General features: G+C 43.4%; 1 protein-coding gene across 2 annotated transcripts in view; it reads right to left on the minus strand.

Annotated features, from left to right (window-relative positions):
- Positions 1 to 10138: 10138 nt before the first annotated feature.
- LOC138304209 (adapter molecule crk-like) overlaps positions 10139 to 16505 on the minus strand; it is a 41902-nt gene continuing 35535 nt past the window's right edge. For both annotated transcript variants that reach the window (XM_069244075.1, XM_069244076.1), the window contains exon 4: positions 10139 to 15420. In XM_069244075.1, coding sequence (XP_069100176.1) covers positions 15286 to 15420 — 135 coding nt within the window. In that variant the 3' untranslated portion in view covers positions 10139 to 15285. The remainder of the gene's footprint in view (positions 15421 to 16505) is intronic.

A 16505-nucleotide genomic window follows, 5' to 3' on the forward strand; every position in this document is an offset into this window, starting at 1 on the left:
TGTGGGGGCACCTTGGCTAGTGCCAGAGTGCCCTCACACTAAGTAACTTTGCACCTAACCTTTACCAGGTAAAGGTTAGACATATAGGTGACTTATAAGTTACTTAAGTGCAGTGTAAAATGGCTGTGAAATAACGTGGACGTTATTTCACTCAGGCTGCAGTGGCAGGCCTGTGTAAGAATTGTCAGAGCTCCCTATGGGTGGTAAAAGAAATGCTGCAGCCCATAGGGATCTCCTGGAACCCCAATACCCTGGGTACCTCAGTACCATATACTAGGGAATTATAAGGGTGTTCCAGTAAGCCAATGTAAATTGGTAAAAATGGTCACTAGCCTGTCAGTGACAATTTGGAAGTAATGAGAGAGCATAACCACTGAGGTTCTGGTTAGCAGAGCCTCAGTGAGACAGTTAGGCACCACACAGGGAACATATACATGCACACCTATGAGCACTGGGGCCCTGTGTGACAGGGTCCCAGTGACACATACATATAGGCCACAAACCTATGAGCACTGGGGTCCTGACCAGCAGGATCCCAGTGACACATAACAAACATACTGAAAACATAGTGTTTTCACTATGAGCACTGAGGCCTGGCTATCAGGATCCCAGTGAGACAGTGAAAACAGTGACAAACACCCTGACATACACTCACAAACAGGCCAAAAGTGGGGGTAACAAGGCTAGAAAGAGGCTACCTTCTCACATCAGTTAGCTAGATTATCTGAGAGTGCTGCTCTACAACTTACCCCACTCAAGTTTGGCTCATAGACCAGTTATAAAATGGGATTAATGGAAACTAATGGTTATATCACAGAAAGACCCAACTCAGATTTTAGTACCACGATTGATGTTCTGGGGCCTAAGCTGCCACAGGCATTTATTTTCTTGTATTTTTAAGTTACAGCATGGCATACGCCTCTATAGTTCTGCATAAGAAGCAACCAACAAGGCTTTGGAAGCATGAATAACTGACTCAAGAGATCTTCCTACAAAGTTATTACCAAAACAAATAATTGTGCTGGTACTTTGCCTCATTAAAGCCTGAGGCACCCAAGACAGGTTTTCATCAAATCGTATGGCTAGGTAGGCAAAAAGTTTTGACTCTTTCTAGTTTACCTCCATAAATTCTAGAGGTTGACCTTAGTATCGTGGAGGTTTTTAGTACCATACATCTCCTTTTATCGATATTTGTTAATCTTTTCTTAGTGCAGTGTTTCGCAAAAACCCCAGGACCAGCTGATGCATCAGTTGTTCGGTTTGGAACAAAACCGCATCATCAGCAAATAATATGGGCAATTCAGTGCCCACTTATTTTGGGACCCAGACATGTGAGAATTTTCCCAAGACATTAATAAAGATGTTTTAAGTGTTTTAACTCACTGCCGCCTATTACCTTTAATAGGCAAACCTTGAGCCTTGGCAGTAACCAAGAGCTAAGATGGGGCTCTAAGTAGGGGGTGTTTACTCTCAGATGTCACAAGTTTAGCCGTTCATAAAATAAATCTGGCTTTGAAATTAATATACAGCTTTAATCATTCTCCCTCTTATAGGCACACCAGTAAAAACCTTTAGCAATGCAATGCATATACATTCTACATCCATAGACCAAACCCATACAGCAAAGAGTTTATTTGCATAATGCATCAAACAAAACAAGTTACCCCTAGTTGCTCTGGTAACTTTTTTCCAGATGGGTGTCAGGTGGAGAACTATGTCCGCAAGTTTTACAGCAGGCCTCTGGGATTAAATACTTTGCGTGAAAACTGCCTTAATGGGAGACTGAAAAATACAGGGCGGGATGAATGATAAAAGGATGGGCAGATGGATTTCAAGGAGAGGGATTATGAATTTTGAGACTGCAAAGAAAAGATGCACTCAACCTAAAGTCTACAGCTAGGAAATAATTTAAAGTTAAAAACAGGACCTAAACAAGAACCAACAAGGGTGGGTGAACAGAAAGACAAAACAATTAGGTGAATCAGAAAGGCTTTGATGCACTTACAGGTCATTGTATCATGTACAAAGCCAGTCGGGAATTATGCATCCACTGATTCTAATAACAAGCACTGGCATAGCCAATAGGTTTCGCTTCTGCAAACTCTTGTTTTTGTCAATTCTTTTTAGATCTGTTACATGCAGCACGCCTTAAAGTTAAAAACAACTATTGGATGATTATTAATAAGTGTATTTGAGTAATCCCTACAGACTGTCACAAATGTGCAGCCATTATCAATATTCTCAAATATCAGTAATGTGGAGTATCTGAAAAGCATAGGTAGCTGGGTTGGCTTACATAGTTTCACTGTGCAGACAGCGGAAACAAAGTTAGTTTTGGTATGTTGTTTACCCTTCAAATGAACAGCAATGAATATGAAACCATTTACAAATTTTACCAATAGGAAAATGGTAAACAAGCACTCACAATACAAGCGCTGTGCTGGTGAATCCTAATAAAATGAATGTGTCCTTGTATAATATAATTGGTGCTCATGAAAAGCGCTCAAATACCTCCGGGTCAGTTCACACTATATAAAACTGCTGTGTAGGGGGCCGGGGGCGTGAAGGAAAGGTGGGCAAATCGTACATAAGAGTGCAGGCCCCTCCAGCTTATAAACAGAGTGACATATTCAGTTTACTCAGTCTCTTAATGGAAAGGCAGGTCTGAGGGGGTGAAAATTGAGATTGCTAAAACAAAGAGTGAGAGCAGAGGTTCTAAATCACAGTCAGGGCGCTTATATGTCTTTATATTGTGTAACATTTGTGAGGCCTGTGCAGGAGAAACCTAAAAAGCTGCCTATGCCATGTCAACAGTGAAATCAGAATTAACGAGCAGTAATCAGCTACAACTAATGGTTTGCCCTCCAGAGCAGAACAGTTGTTCACTCGTGGCAACTCTCATTTCAAGACACTAATATGCACAATAAATTAATATTTTTTTTATTTAAAAGCCATAAAATGCGTGTTGAGGGAAGACACCAGTGCAACAGATGGTTACCTAAGGCAGGGGGTTTCTCAATCTGTGCGCCGCGGCACCATGGTGTGCCATCAAAACAAGCCAGGGCCGCCGCACTCAGTTTGGGAACCACTGACAACGCTTTGCTATCAGTAACAAAAGACCACTTTGTGCGTGAATGTACGATTTCCAACAACCATTGTGTTATTTGTGACAGCTCACTACTCAAAGAGGTACTTATTGTGAGTGTAAGAGTAAAATAAACACAGATCAAAAATATGAAACCAATTTAGTTTGCTTCTCACAATGCAGCATTTCCCACACCCAGAGCAGGGATTTTTCGAACCACATGCCTAATTGAACCGTGGTGTGTTCTAGTCTCCCGGTAGTAGCCATGGTTGCTCTCATTTATTGCAATCTAGCGCCCTCTTGCGGCACACTAAGGGAACCGCCTATGGATGCCTTAATTGCACTAAAACTAATATATCTGCGGGCTTCTTACATATTTTGAAGGCCTTCAACCACTTGTTCAATTACTTCAGAAGCAGGTGTCAGAAACTCAAGAGGAGGAAACGCTTGTAAAGCTGGTCCCTAAAATCAAATGTTTTAAAGGACAAACACTACATTAACTGTGATCCTAGGCTCTGAATCAGTGGCTCAGTGAGGGAACACAGCGAACTGGACTTAATGCAGCACAGCGTGGCATGCTCTGTGAGTGTTTCACTATTTTGTCATTTTAACACATTACTAGTTGAGCAACATTTTACCCACTAAGGTGGTATCTGTAAAGATTAATCCTGCCCAGATTATTATCTCTCAAATTAGTAGGAATCTTTTTTTGCAGTTTTATATAGCGCTCACTCCAAGGTGGGGTGATTTACATGAGCAACAGTTACATCACGCATGGGTAGTTTAAGTGATTTGCCCAGAATAACAGGATGTTGATCTGGCGTCTAAGACTTGAACCTGGTTTCCCAGTTCCAAAGTCGGCAGCGCGGACAACCTCTTAAAGCCATATTATTGTAGCTCCCAACTGCTTCATTCAAACAAATAAATGCTTTCATTACATCTTTTATTTGGGGACACAGGAGGCTCAGAAGATCTCTACAACACTTGGAGCTCCCAATCCAGAGGGGTGGATGGGCCTTCACTAGCACGAGATTTGATTACTGGGCTGCTACTTGAAAGAGGCTCGCCACATTGATCAAAGACCAGGACCCCTTCCACCCCATATCTTCCGTCCACCCAGCATGCAGACATGGACCATGACTTGATGGACCATCCATTACTTTGGCAAATGAAAGCATTTGGATAAAGCCTCGAAAACATATCCTCTGATTTGTGGGAACATAGTAATGTGCAGCCGGGATGAGATTACCGTGACCAGCCTCAAGTGTTAAAGCATTCCGGATTATAACTTGTATATGCATTGATTCAGCAATCTGTCTTCTTTGTTTACTTTTGCTGAACCTTTGGCCTGAATAATAATAATAGCAATAATAATAAGTCTGCAAGTAAACGGTGAGCAGCTAAATTTTTACAAACGTCATGCCATTGTGTGGCATTACGATCAACAATTTTTCGTTGTACCTTCTGATATGTTTGTGTTAGAAACACAATTTATGTTGAAATCTGTAAATCATGCAGCAGCTGGTGGGTGGTAAATCTATTATGCCAAAAATTCATTGACCACAGGGTTGGTTCTTTCAGAGGCTCTGGGTATGAGCGACTGAATACATTGGTTTTTGATTTATAAAAATATAGTAGCTAAACAGGGACATAATTACGAATTGGATTCAGTTGGGCCCCGCGCTGCAGTATGTGATCAAGTCACCCCAGGAGAACGAGACAGAGGCCTATTCTGCGTCACACAGAGACACAGCATTGTATACCCTCTCTGTGAGCTTCAAAGGGAACAGTATGCTCTATGCAAGAGGTTTCCTTGGCCCATACTCTACACGATTACAGCTAAATTAAAATGTTATGGTCTAGGATTATAATGTTTTCATCCGCTTCATCAAAATTATTTTCAGGGAGAAAAGTGAAAGTACTACTCCCAAAGCCAGGCTTACATCACCCTACCTGCCATTAAAAAGTAACATAATGGGGAACCACAGCCAATAAGTCCAGGAGCTGCGGGACGAAAACGTTTGGGAACCAATGACCTAAAGTATGCACCATTTCGTAGTATCCCTAAAAGCTAATAACTGAAATTATTTTCTCTCTCCTGCGCATAATTACGGAGTGGCAGCTGGGTCATTAGTGACAGCAAGTACCTTATCGATGGGCTTCATCGTCCTTAGTCCATAAATTATACCAATCGAGCCCTAATGACCGCAATCCTTTCCTTGCTTGATGGCGCTAAATAATAACTCGCGCTGCCTTAATGATCTCCATCTTCTACTGGTTGTTCAAAGCATTAAATGAGTCTATAAACTGCTGGTGCACCCAAAGAAGAGCAGATGAATATTCTGGAAAAGCTGTTCCAATTTAGTTTAGTAAACACAAAAATAAAACCAGGAAAAGAAAATTTGGGTGAAGACAAATGTGAATCTGCATGTATAATTATTCAAAGAAATGGTGTGAAACGGAGCCACTTCAGAACTCAAAGTGACTGATTTTCATTTCTAACAGAATCTCTCTAAAACGGCGTAATTACGCTGCTACACTTAACCCTCCATGTAATAAAAAAAAGAAACTCGCTTTGGAGAAGTGACCTTTAATCATTGGTTTTACAGTGCATTCATTTAGCGTTGCAGATAAAGTGTTGACCGGCTGATGACATACCAATTCTGCTACGTTTCCATGTTTAGGTAATAAATATAGTTGTGCCTGGCACCAAGAAGAAGGGAAACGCTGCTGTACAGAGAACATTTCTATATGAACAGTGCAAAAAATGGAGTACCCATATAGCACACCCTTCTCTATATGTAGAGGATCGCTTGAGACCAGTTACAAAAATGAATGCAACCGAAGGAGCACTGGTAGTAATAGGAAAAAACTATATAGCTACAAAACGACGAGTAGCTAGCCGAAGGACACTGGTCAGTGGCCATTGACAGAGACCAGAAGCTGTACTTTGTCCAGTGTCCATGTGATGGCAAAGCAGAGCAGGAAGTCAAAGCAGATGACCTGCTGTCCAATCAGAAGCCGGTGTATTAGAGTGACGTTGGACTGGGCCAATGGTAAGTAAGGGACGAGGTCTAAGCCTTTTTAAATATTTTTTTGTTAACAAAAGACTTTGCAAGCACAAGCTGTGTAGGCAAAACCTAAAAACACCAGTTTAGATTGGAGACAGAGACTGAGCAATTTATTTTGAGCTAGTGTTTGGTTCTTGTAGAAATACCTTGTTGCTATGCTTGCAAAGATTTCTGACCAACACCTCACCTCTTTCAAACATGGGTCAGAGTGTAAAGGAGTGTGGTATGAGGAAACTGTTACATGAGGAAAGGAAAGCTTGGGACTATTCTAGACTCAAATGGTGTGCATTCTTTTACCACCTCGTCACAGCACACAAAGGCGGCATGTTTTCATAGCGAGTATTTTGGGTGTTGCGCCAAGGGGGTGGGGAGTCAGAATGACTTATGAGGATGACCCAAAGCCTAAAATGCTCCAAGTCATTTTTCACGTGGATTTAACAGGAAATTATATTAGGTGTGACGTGGAAAATGAAAAAAACACATAGTATTTCATGGTGTGCCATGAGTCTAAAACTACTGATGCCCACACACACCACATATACTTATTCTAGACTCACATGCAGGACATCAATTGCTAAGCAGTGATCCCATCTTATGGTGTGATCAGCAAGTTGAGGAAAGCAGTATTGTCTGCTTAGCTCTAGATGCCTGGTGTGGCTGAGAAACCACAAAAAGCTCTGTAAGCAGATGACAAAATTACTGGCTCACATAGTTCGGTCATGAACAATCCCACGGAAAGCTGAGGAAGGTGCATGCCGTGAGCACCACATCTAGCACGGGAATTCTGTAACCTAATGAGTAACAAAACCAAATGAACTTCAGGATCAAAGTGCTACAGTTTTCCATAGAATTGGCGTGGGGTGGTGTGATAGGTTATCTACCATTTTATAGCCTGCAGCTAAAATTAGTGGGCCCTTCCAACATTATTAACAGTCAGCATGTGACATACAAGGTAAGACTTCCTTATGGTTTTAGTACTGTTGATATACCATATAAAAGGGCATATCTGCCATACTAAATATGTAAAATCTCTTTTCGTTTGACTTTGGATCTGCAAACATGAATGGTAACTCGTTTAATAAAGAAGATACCCTCCCCCACCCAGCTTATGAATGAGCTATTACTTGTACGTTTAGTCACTGTATTGAATACACAGTTATTGGAATGCACATAGTGAAGTAATAGTGTAAGGAAATGCCTCCTTGGCATGGTTGCCCCCTGACTTTTTGCCTTTGCTGATGCTATGTTTACAATTGAAAGTGTGCTGAGGCCTGCTAACCAGGCCCCAGCACCAGTGTTCTTTCCCTAACCTGTACTTTTGTATCCACAATTGGCAGACCCTGGCATCCAGATAAGTCCCTTGTAACTGGTACTTCTAGTACCAAGGGCCCTGATGCCAAGGAAGGTCTCTAAGGGCTGCAGCATGTCTTATGCCACCCTGGAGGCCTCTCACTCAGCACAGACACACTGCTTGCCAGCTTGTGTGTGCTAGTGAGGACAAAACGAGTAAGTCGACATGGCACTCCCCTCAGGGTGCCATGCCAGCCTCTCACTGCCTATGCAGTATAGGTAAGACACCCCTCTAGCAGGCCTTACAGCCCTAAGGCAGGGTGCACTATACCATAGGTGAGGGTACCAGTGCATGAGCATGGTACCCCTACAGTGTCTAAACAAAACCTTAGACATTGTAAGTGCAGGGTAGCCATAAGAGTATATGGTCTGGGAGTCTGTCAAACACGAACTCCACAGCACCATAATGGCTACACTGAAAACTGGGAAGTTTGGTATCAAACTTCTCAGCACAATAAATGCACACTGATGCCAGTGTACATTTTATTGTAAAATACACCCCAGAGGGCACCTTAGAGGTGCCCCCTGAAACTTAACCGACTGTCTGTGTAGGCTGACTAGTTCCAGCAGCCTGCCACACCAGAGACATGTTGCTGGCCCCATGGGGAGAGTGCCTTTGTCACTCTGAGGCCAGTAACAAAGCCTGCACTGGGTGGAGATGCTAACACCTCCCCCAGGCAGGAGCTGTGACACCTGGCGGTGAGCCTCAAAGGCTCACCCCTTTGTCACAGCCCAGCAGGGCACTCCAGCTTAGTGGAGTTGCCCGCCCCCTCCGGCCACGGCCCACACTTTTGGCGGCAAGGCTGGAGGGAACAAAGAAAGCAACAAGGAGGAGTCACTGGCCAGTCAGGACAGCCCCTAAGGTGTCCTGAGCTGAAGTGACTCTAACTTTTAGAAATCCTCCATCTTGCAGATGGAGGATTCCCCCAATAGGGTTAGGAATGTGACCCCCTCCCCTTGGGAGGAGGCACAAAGAGGGTGTACCCACCCTCAGGGCTAGTAGCCATTGGCTACTAACCCCCCAGACCTAAACACGCCCTTAAATTTAGTATTTAAGGGCTACCCTGAACCCTAGAAAATTAGATTCCTGCAACTACAAGAAGAAGGACTGCCTAGCTGAAAACCCCTGCAGAGGAAGACCAGAAGACGACAACTGCCTTGGCTCCAGAAACTCACCGGCCTGTCTCCTGCCTTCCAAAGATCCTGCTCCAGCGACGCCTTCCAAAGGGACCAGCGACCTCGACATCCTCTGAGGACTGCCCCTGCTTCGAAAAGACAAGAAACTCCTGAGGACAGCGGACCTGCTCCAAGAAAAGCTGCAACTTTGTTTCCAGCAGCTTTAAAGAACCCTGCAAGCTCCCCGCAAGAAGCGTGAGACTTGCAACACTGCACCCGGCGACCCCGACTCGGCTGGTGGCGATCCAACACCTCAGGAGGGACCCCAGGACTACTCTAAGACTGTGAGTACAAAAACCTGTCCCCCCTGAGCCCCCACAGCGCCGCCTGCAGAGGGAATCCCGAGGCTTCCCCTGACCGCGACTCTTTGAATCCTAAGTCCCGACACCTGGGAGAGACCCTGCACCCGCAGCCCCCAGGACCTGAAGGACCGGACTTTCACTGGAGGAGTGACCCCCAGGAGTCCCTCTCCCTTGACCAAGTGGAGGTTTCCCCGAGGAACCCCCCCCTTGCCTGCCTGCAGCGCTGAAGAGATCCCGAGATCTCTCATAGACTAACATTGCGAACCCGACGCTTGTTTCTACACTGCACCCGGCCGCCCCCGCGCCGCTGAGGGTGAAATTTCTGTGTGGGCTTGTGTCCCCCCCGGTGCCCTACAAAACCCCCCTGGTCTGCCCTCCGAAGACGCGGGTACTTACCTGCAAGCAGACCGGAACCGGGGCACCCCCTTCTCTCCATTCTAGCCTATGCGTTTTGGGCACCACTTTGAACTCTGCACCTGACCGGCCCTGAGCTGCTGGTGTGGTGACTTTGGGGTTGCTCTGAACCCCCAACGGTGGGCTACCTTGGACCAAGAACTAAGCCCTGTAAGTGTCTTACTTACCTGGTTAACCTAACAAATACTTACCTCCCCTAGGAACTGTGAAAATTGCACTGTGTCCACTTTTAAAACAGCTATTTGTGAATAACTTGAAAAGTATACATACAATTTTGATGATTTGAAGTTCCTAAAGTACTTACCTGCAATACCTTTCGAATGAGATATTACATGTAGAATTTGAACCTGTGGTTCTTAAAATAAACTAAGAAAATATATTTTTCTATACAAAACCTATTGGCTGGATTTGTCTCTGAGTGTGTGTACCTCATTTATTGTCTATGTGTATGTACAACAAATGCTTAACACTACTCCTTGGATAAGCCTACTGCTCGACCACACTACCACAAAATAGAGCATTAGTATTATCTATTTGTACCACTATTTTACCTCTAAGGGGAACCCTTGGACTCTGTGCATGCTATTCCTTACTTTGAAATAGCACATACCGAGCCAACTTCCTACAAATAGCAACAAAACAGAAAAAATATCGCACTTCAATGTAAGACGTTTGAGTGAAAATATCTGCAACAATTCAAATGGAGGTTTTATTCGGCAGTTTAACTTCCAAGACAGTGGTAACTATACACATTTTAATCACAAGGAAGGACTGTAAAATTGACATGCAAAAACAATGGAATATCTTTGTCTTAAGCTAGGTGATATAACAACTCAAACTGAATTGGGCTATAAACCACAATGTAAATGAAACAAACAAGATATGTCCGATAGGAAAAAGAGCAGATCTTTCTCCAAGGCACAATATAACGTTTTCTTTCATAAGCACTTCTCATATTTCCAAGAAGACTTCAGGAGCCCAAGTTGCCAAATTAAATGACCCAGAAACTCTGTCTTGCTTGGCTGCAAGGCCGACACGTTATTGAAGAGTGAAAATCCCATCGGGCTGGCTCATGTTGAGTGTTATGAAGATTACACTTACAATTGATTGTCACATTTTATAACTACCTAGGGACTCAGTGGAAACGGGAAAGGTTACCAATCATCCTGAACAATTCATCTTCAGAACCTATGATCTAGTTTGCAGGTACACGGAGACACAGACTATAAAGCATGTTTTGTCTTTTATGTACCATGTATTTGTCAATGTTCTGTACCACTTGGTGATCCAGTTCCAACTAACGGGAAACATTTGCATTTCTGCTGAATCTATGTTCAAAACTGTGTTCTCTTGACATCTTTTGGGCTACTGCATGTGCTTGGTTTTTGAGTAGTCGGTACTAACCGGTTTTCATCTGCCTGGACAGAGTTACTGACTTTGCATATCCCGGATTATTGAGGAAAATCACCACAAATAATGTCGTCTTTTAGGAGTTCTACATCACCTTTACAACCTAGCCTTAAAAAAACGTCATCAATACCAATATAATCATCCAAAGGTAAGGAGGAACAAATGTATTGAACAGTGGCAGCAGATGCCATCTAACTGCTGTCCGCTCTCCAGCTGGTTTTGAGGAGTCTGTGATGATGGTCTCTGCTACATACATCCTTATGGGTTGACATTAATCTCTTCCAAGTACTACAGACCCTGAAACCACTGATCCATTAGCTTCTCCTAAAAGAGATGCATTTGTAGGCAATCCTGGGAACCATAAAATGCAAGAAGCTATCATGGTTAAACTCATTACAGCTCTATTCGAGGCTGACATCTGGTACAGAAGAATTGTATGCCAAATTGCTGGAGTTCCTACCTCTTTTAGAGAGTTTAGACACGCCCCTCAACCCCAAAGTTATCTTCACCTGACTAGGACTCAGGGAGAACATTTGATGAGAGTTTAAAAACTAAGCATTATGCCAATTGAATTTGACTTTTTGCGCTGCACAAGATTAACTGAACTAATTTCCCCTGCACCAAAGGCCATGTGTATGGATGCACATTTACAGATGGTAACCATATAAACTAGAATGCAGCAAACGTACAACAGAACTAATGACCATTTGAAAGCATTCCAAAAAGCCAGGATAGCACAGAAAACTAAGTAGGTAGTTTCCTTAGTTCTAGGTCTAACTAACAGGTGAAAGGTTTAAAATATGGCAGGGATGAATCAGTTTTATATCTTTCTCTGGCTGATTACAAATAAAATAAGAACCAGTGAGATGGGTGGTACCAACATCTAGATGAGTCAAATGGTCATTACATGCTTTCTAGAAAGTGCCATTTTCTTTATAATACTAACTGTAACACCCTCTGAGGCAGGAAAGAGGTCAACCATGGCTTGAAGATAAACATTTGCATTATTAAACAAACCTTAACTGTGGAAAGGAATACAGCAGACATGGAACCATGAAGCATTCCCCAATGATTCTTAAAGCCACTACGAATATTAGAGAAGCATTAAGATGGGTCAGTACAATTAAGCACTTCACTTATTAACTGCCAGAGGAACGTACTTCATAAAACTGAAAAATCAGACAGTTTGCATTGAGTTTTGTATGTTTGTAGTATCTGTATAGCGTGAACCTAGCCAAAAGGCAAAGGAGCTGTCAAAAGCAAACACACAGTGGAGTGATAAGAAAAGTAGCTGGGTTGTGACGGCTGAAAGAACAGCTACTGTACCTTGATGTGCTCTTCAAAGAGGTGGGTCTTCGGCTTTTTCCCCAAATTGGATCAGCATTGGGGCAGAGTCTGCAGAAAACTGAGTTGCTGTTCCATGATGGGCTTTACGCATACATAACCAGTGCTTGCATTTTGGGAGGATTATATATTTAGCAATGTGATGTGCTTCCTCATTAGCAATGAAAAGTTGTGGTAATTTAAGTATCACACCTGGGGACCACCTAATTGATTTAAATTAATTTAATATGAAAAGTAATACATTGAGTCTGTAAATTGATGGAAGTGAGACAATCCTCCCAACTTTTAAACCTTTCACTTGCTTCCAGGGTAGGCTGTGAAACAAGCTTTTGAACGAACAGAAAAAGAATTTCCTTCAGAGATCAATATTTTCCAGCAGATTTATTGTTCATTTTGTAACACGTGTTCCAACCCTCCCGCCCCATTTAACTCTTCCACACTCCACGTTCATTTTGTTCATGGCCCATCTGAAGATGCTCCCGACCACACTTTCTTGCCTGCTTCACCCTCAAAGGGCAATGACAGACACATCAAATGTTAAACTGTGGAAAAAGTGCTATATTAAATCCAACCCCTAATCGCACCCGCAAAAAAAACACACTCACTCCAGAGTACACCTCCCGCCCCACAAACTCCGGAACCATTTAATCAGATTCAATGAACACTCTGTCCTCGTTTCCTGTATTTCACTCAGTCATCTAGCTGGCCTACTGCTGAGGCACATTCACATTAAAGAAATTACCAGGATCTTTCAAAGAGAGGCCAGGGTTTACAGCCCCCTGAAAATCCTTATAGGCGTCACAAGGGTAGCTCCTACGAAAGCAGATAACTAATGCAAAACTAAGTTTGATAATAGGATATCTGACTTCATAAACAAAGGCTCCATATTATGAGACCAGAAGATGCCAAAGGCACCCTAAAAGTCTGTTAGGAACACATGCGAGCTGTGACAAATCATTGCATAAAATATGGCTGCGCACCCTGAAGTGCAAATATACACTAATACTCAGGTGAAAATCGCAATGAGAGGAGAAGCATTAGGAGACACCTTCAAAGTATGACACCTCAAGGATTACTTCAGGGCAGATCACAATTGTCTTCTAGCCTTCTGAACCCAATGCCATGCAAAATTCCCTGTATGACAAACTTGATTTGGCTACTAAAGGGAAAAATTTCCTTTTTTAGGGGCTACTACAATACTAAGTGGCAAGGATCCTTGTATTTTCGCCCACCAAGTTGTTCTCAGGTTGCGTTTACTGCATTTGCAAATATGAAATGCAAGAAAGGTGCCGACAATGAGCCTCTAAGTATAAAACTAGTCTGCCGCCCTACAGATGTGTGCAAGTGCAGCTCCAGATTGCCACAAGGCCCACGAGTAGCCACTTTGGCAAGAACGACTGCACATAGCAATCCAAGGGGGCCTTATGGCTAGAAAATTCACTATGGAGCGAACATTTCGACACCGATTTGGAATATTTATGAGCCAGCTGGTGAAAATCGGTTTCACCTGCAAAGAGGCGGCAGAGTGAAAGGATTCTCAGCAACAAACAGCATAGAGTCCACAAGATGATAGTGACTCAGGCTTGGGAGGCTGGAGAACTGGGAGCTGAGAAACACAGGAGTGTAAGGGAATGATGAGCGAGTGAAGGGAGTAAATCCAATATGCAATTAACTGCTCCAAGAATTATAAGCTGGCGTCCACTCAAAACCAATATGTAAATTTCCCGCTTTCTAAAAAACAATATCACAGATCAGAGCTCAGATCAAGGGACGTAGACAAGGCATTGTGCCAAAATTAGTCATTGCCCATTACTTTGAAACTGTAATAAATCAAGACATCTTTGCAGCAAAAGCCATGCCATGACATTAAGTGGATCTGTGTTCACTTTCAGAAGCATGTTCTGCAAAATGAAGGAAGAGGGAATCAACTACATGAATGATGAGGGAACAAAAGACCTTCAGTGTGCCCTTGGTCAACACAAAAGGAGGTGGACTCAAGTGAAATACTAAAACTCATTTTCTATCCCACTCTACTTCCCCTTTAAAAGAAAACTAACTTCAAACAACAGGCATACATTGAGGGGAGGGTCAAAGTTTAAATGTTTTTAATTGAGAATCATGATTTGGCAAGGAGGCAGGAGATCAGAAAGAGCTGGACTGAACAGCTCCTCAGGGAAAGAGGCCTTTGAAAGATTAGTGAACTTATTATAAGCCCGTGACATGAGCACCGGAAATGGTGGGGCAACAATAAGCAGCTACGGTCAAACACTGAATTGTGAACAAAGGAGCCACGTTTCTTTCTTGCCCCATTAATGAAACCTCAGTGTTTTAAACAAGCATAAGTTCTCATCCCCAAGATAGACAAGGACAGGAATATACATAGTGTGCAAAGGCAAATTCTTAGTGTTACGGTGAATAACAAGGAGGTCCATTGTTAGAGACACTGCGAGCATCAGTCAACAGTTACGCAAAGAACCAACGAATGCCAACTGCTCCTCCCCATTCAAAAAACGTCAGAATTCCCTCTTCTGCTAACATTGAAAAACTTCATCTTAACCGGAGATCAGATCCAGGTCACCATGGTGATAATCCATAACATTCGTTGGTGAACGGCATCCAATATAATTCCTATTCAATCTCACCTTCTACCAGTTCAGAAATAGAGAACAGCTTCTCCAATGCTCCTGTGAAACTCCCTTGAGGATCGAACTGCCCATAGCACTCTCACCTACAGAGCAAGCAAATGGTCTTGCTACAGCCTTATGTCAGTGTGAGTTCTACCATGTAGTACTGTCATGGTACATTCAATCCTCTAGCCTAAGCGGTGTGTGAGCAGTCAACCTACAAGTAGTACAATAGAGATTTTCAAAACAAAGGCATCATTACTGTGCCACCTAAGTCAGGTTCAAAATGCTAGTGTGACCTATCTTTTTTCTGAAGCAAGGCCTGTAGTGCTTGAGGGCTAAAAATGTAGCTGAGGCATGTTGTGGAGAAGAGTAAATGCATCAGCCTCCTCTTTGAGCTACACTGCTGATGTTATGGGTATTTTCCTACCATGAACTCTACCAACTGGGGTCTAATGAAGATGTGTCCAAGCTTGTTTTGCCCCCAAATTGACGGGCACATGCCATCCTCAGCTGTTTTCATCTGGATTCTGGGTGTCAACAATCTTGACGTGGGTAAAAGGAAAGTGGCCAGTACGGCCATTGCTCTCGCCCTCCCACTGCCCATTGATGTTCATCTTGGTGACGCGGATGAGATCGCCGACCTGAGGAAGAAACAGAGAAGCTGTTAGAGAAGTCTCTTCAGGTACATGTGAGAGAGAACAAACATTAGAAAACACGGTCACCGGAACAAAGAAAGCAGGCATTAAGTGTACCAGAGTGCTGCCCCTCAAGGACCAAAGAGAGAAGTTGGGTCAGAAGAGACCAAAATGAGCAACTGTGAATACGGGGCACTTGGAATAATATTAGAAGCATGCGCCCCCTATACAGCAGAACTAAACAACTGGACTGCGAATCTATTCCTCAGGGGAAACATTCTTATTCCACAAAGTACTCTCATAGGCAAGTATGCTTCCAGCTAAAGTGTTCTCCCCAGTAGTAAAGGTGTCTTTTACAAATTACTTTCACAGGGGTGAACATCTCAGGGCTTTGGTGAGACGTCCATCCTCTCTTGAAAAGAAAAGGGCTGGCGCTGTGAACGAGCTCCACCTGTATCATTATTGTAAAGAAATGGCTCCCTGTTGCAGTTACCCCCCACTTTTTGCCTGATACTGATGCTGACTTGACTGAGAAGTGTGCTGGGACCCTGCTAACCAGGCCCCAGCACCAGTGTTCCTTCACCTAAAATGTACCATTGTATCCACAATTGGCACACCCTGGCATTCAGATAAGTCCCTTGTAACTGGTACTTCTAGTACCAAGGGCCCTGATGCCAAGGAAGGTCTCTAAGGGCTGCAGCATGTCTTATGCCACCCTAGAGACCCCTCACTCAGCACAGACACACTGCTTACAAGCCTGTGTGTGCTAGTGAGAACAAAATGAGTAAGTCGACATGGCACTCCCCTCAGGGTGCCATGCCAGCCTCTCACTGCCTATGCAGTATAGGTAAGACACCCCTCTAGCAGGCCTTACAGCCCTAAGGCAGGGGGCACTATACCATAGGTGAGGGTACCAGTGCATGAGCACTGTGCCCCTACAGTGTCTAAACAAAACCTTAGACATTGTAAGTGCAGGGTAGCCATAAGAGTATATGGTCTGGGAGTCTGTTTTACACGAACTCCACAGCACCATAATGGCTACACTGAAAACTGGGAAGTTTGGTATCAAACTTCTCAGCACAATAAATGCA

This window comes from Pleurodeles waltl, chromosome 7 (genome assembly GCF_031143425.1).
Source record: "Pleurodeles waltl isolate 20211129_DDA chromosome 7, aPleWal1.hap1.20221129, whole genome shotgun sequence".
Taxonomy (NCBI): Eukaryota; Metazoa; Chordata; class Amphibia; order Caudata; family Salamandridae; genus Pleurodeles; species Pleurodeles waltl.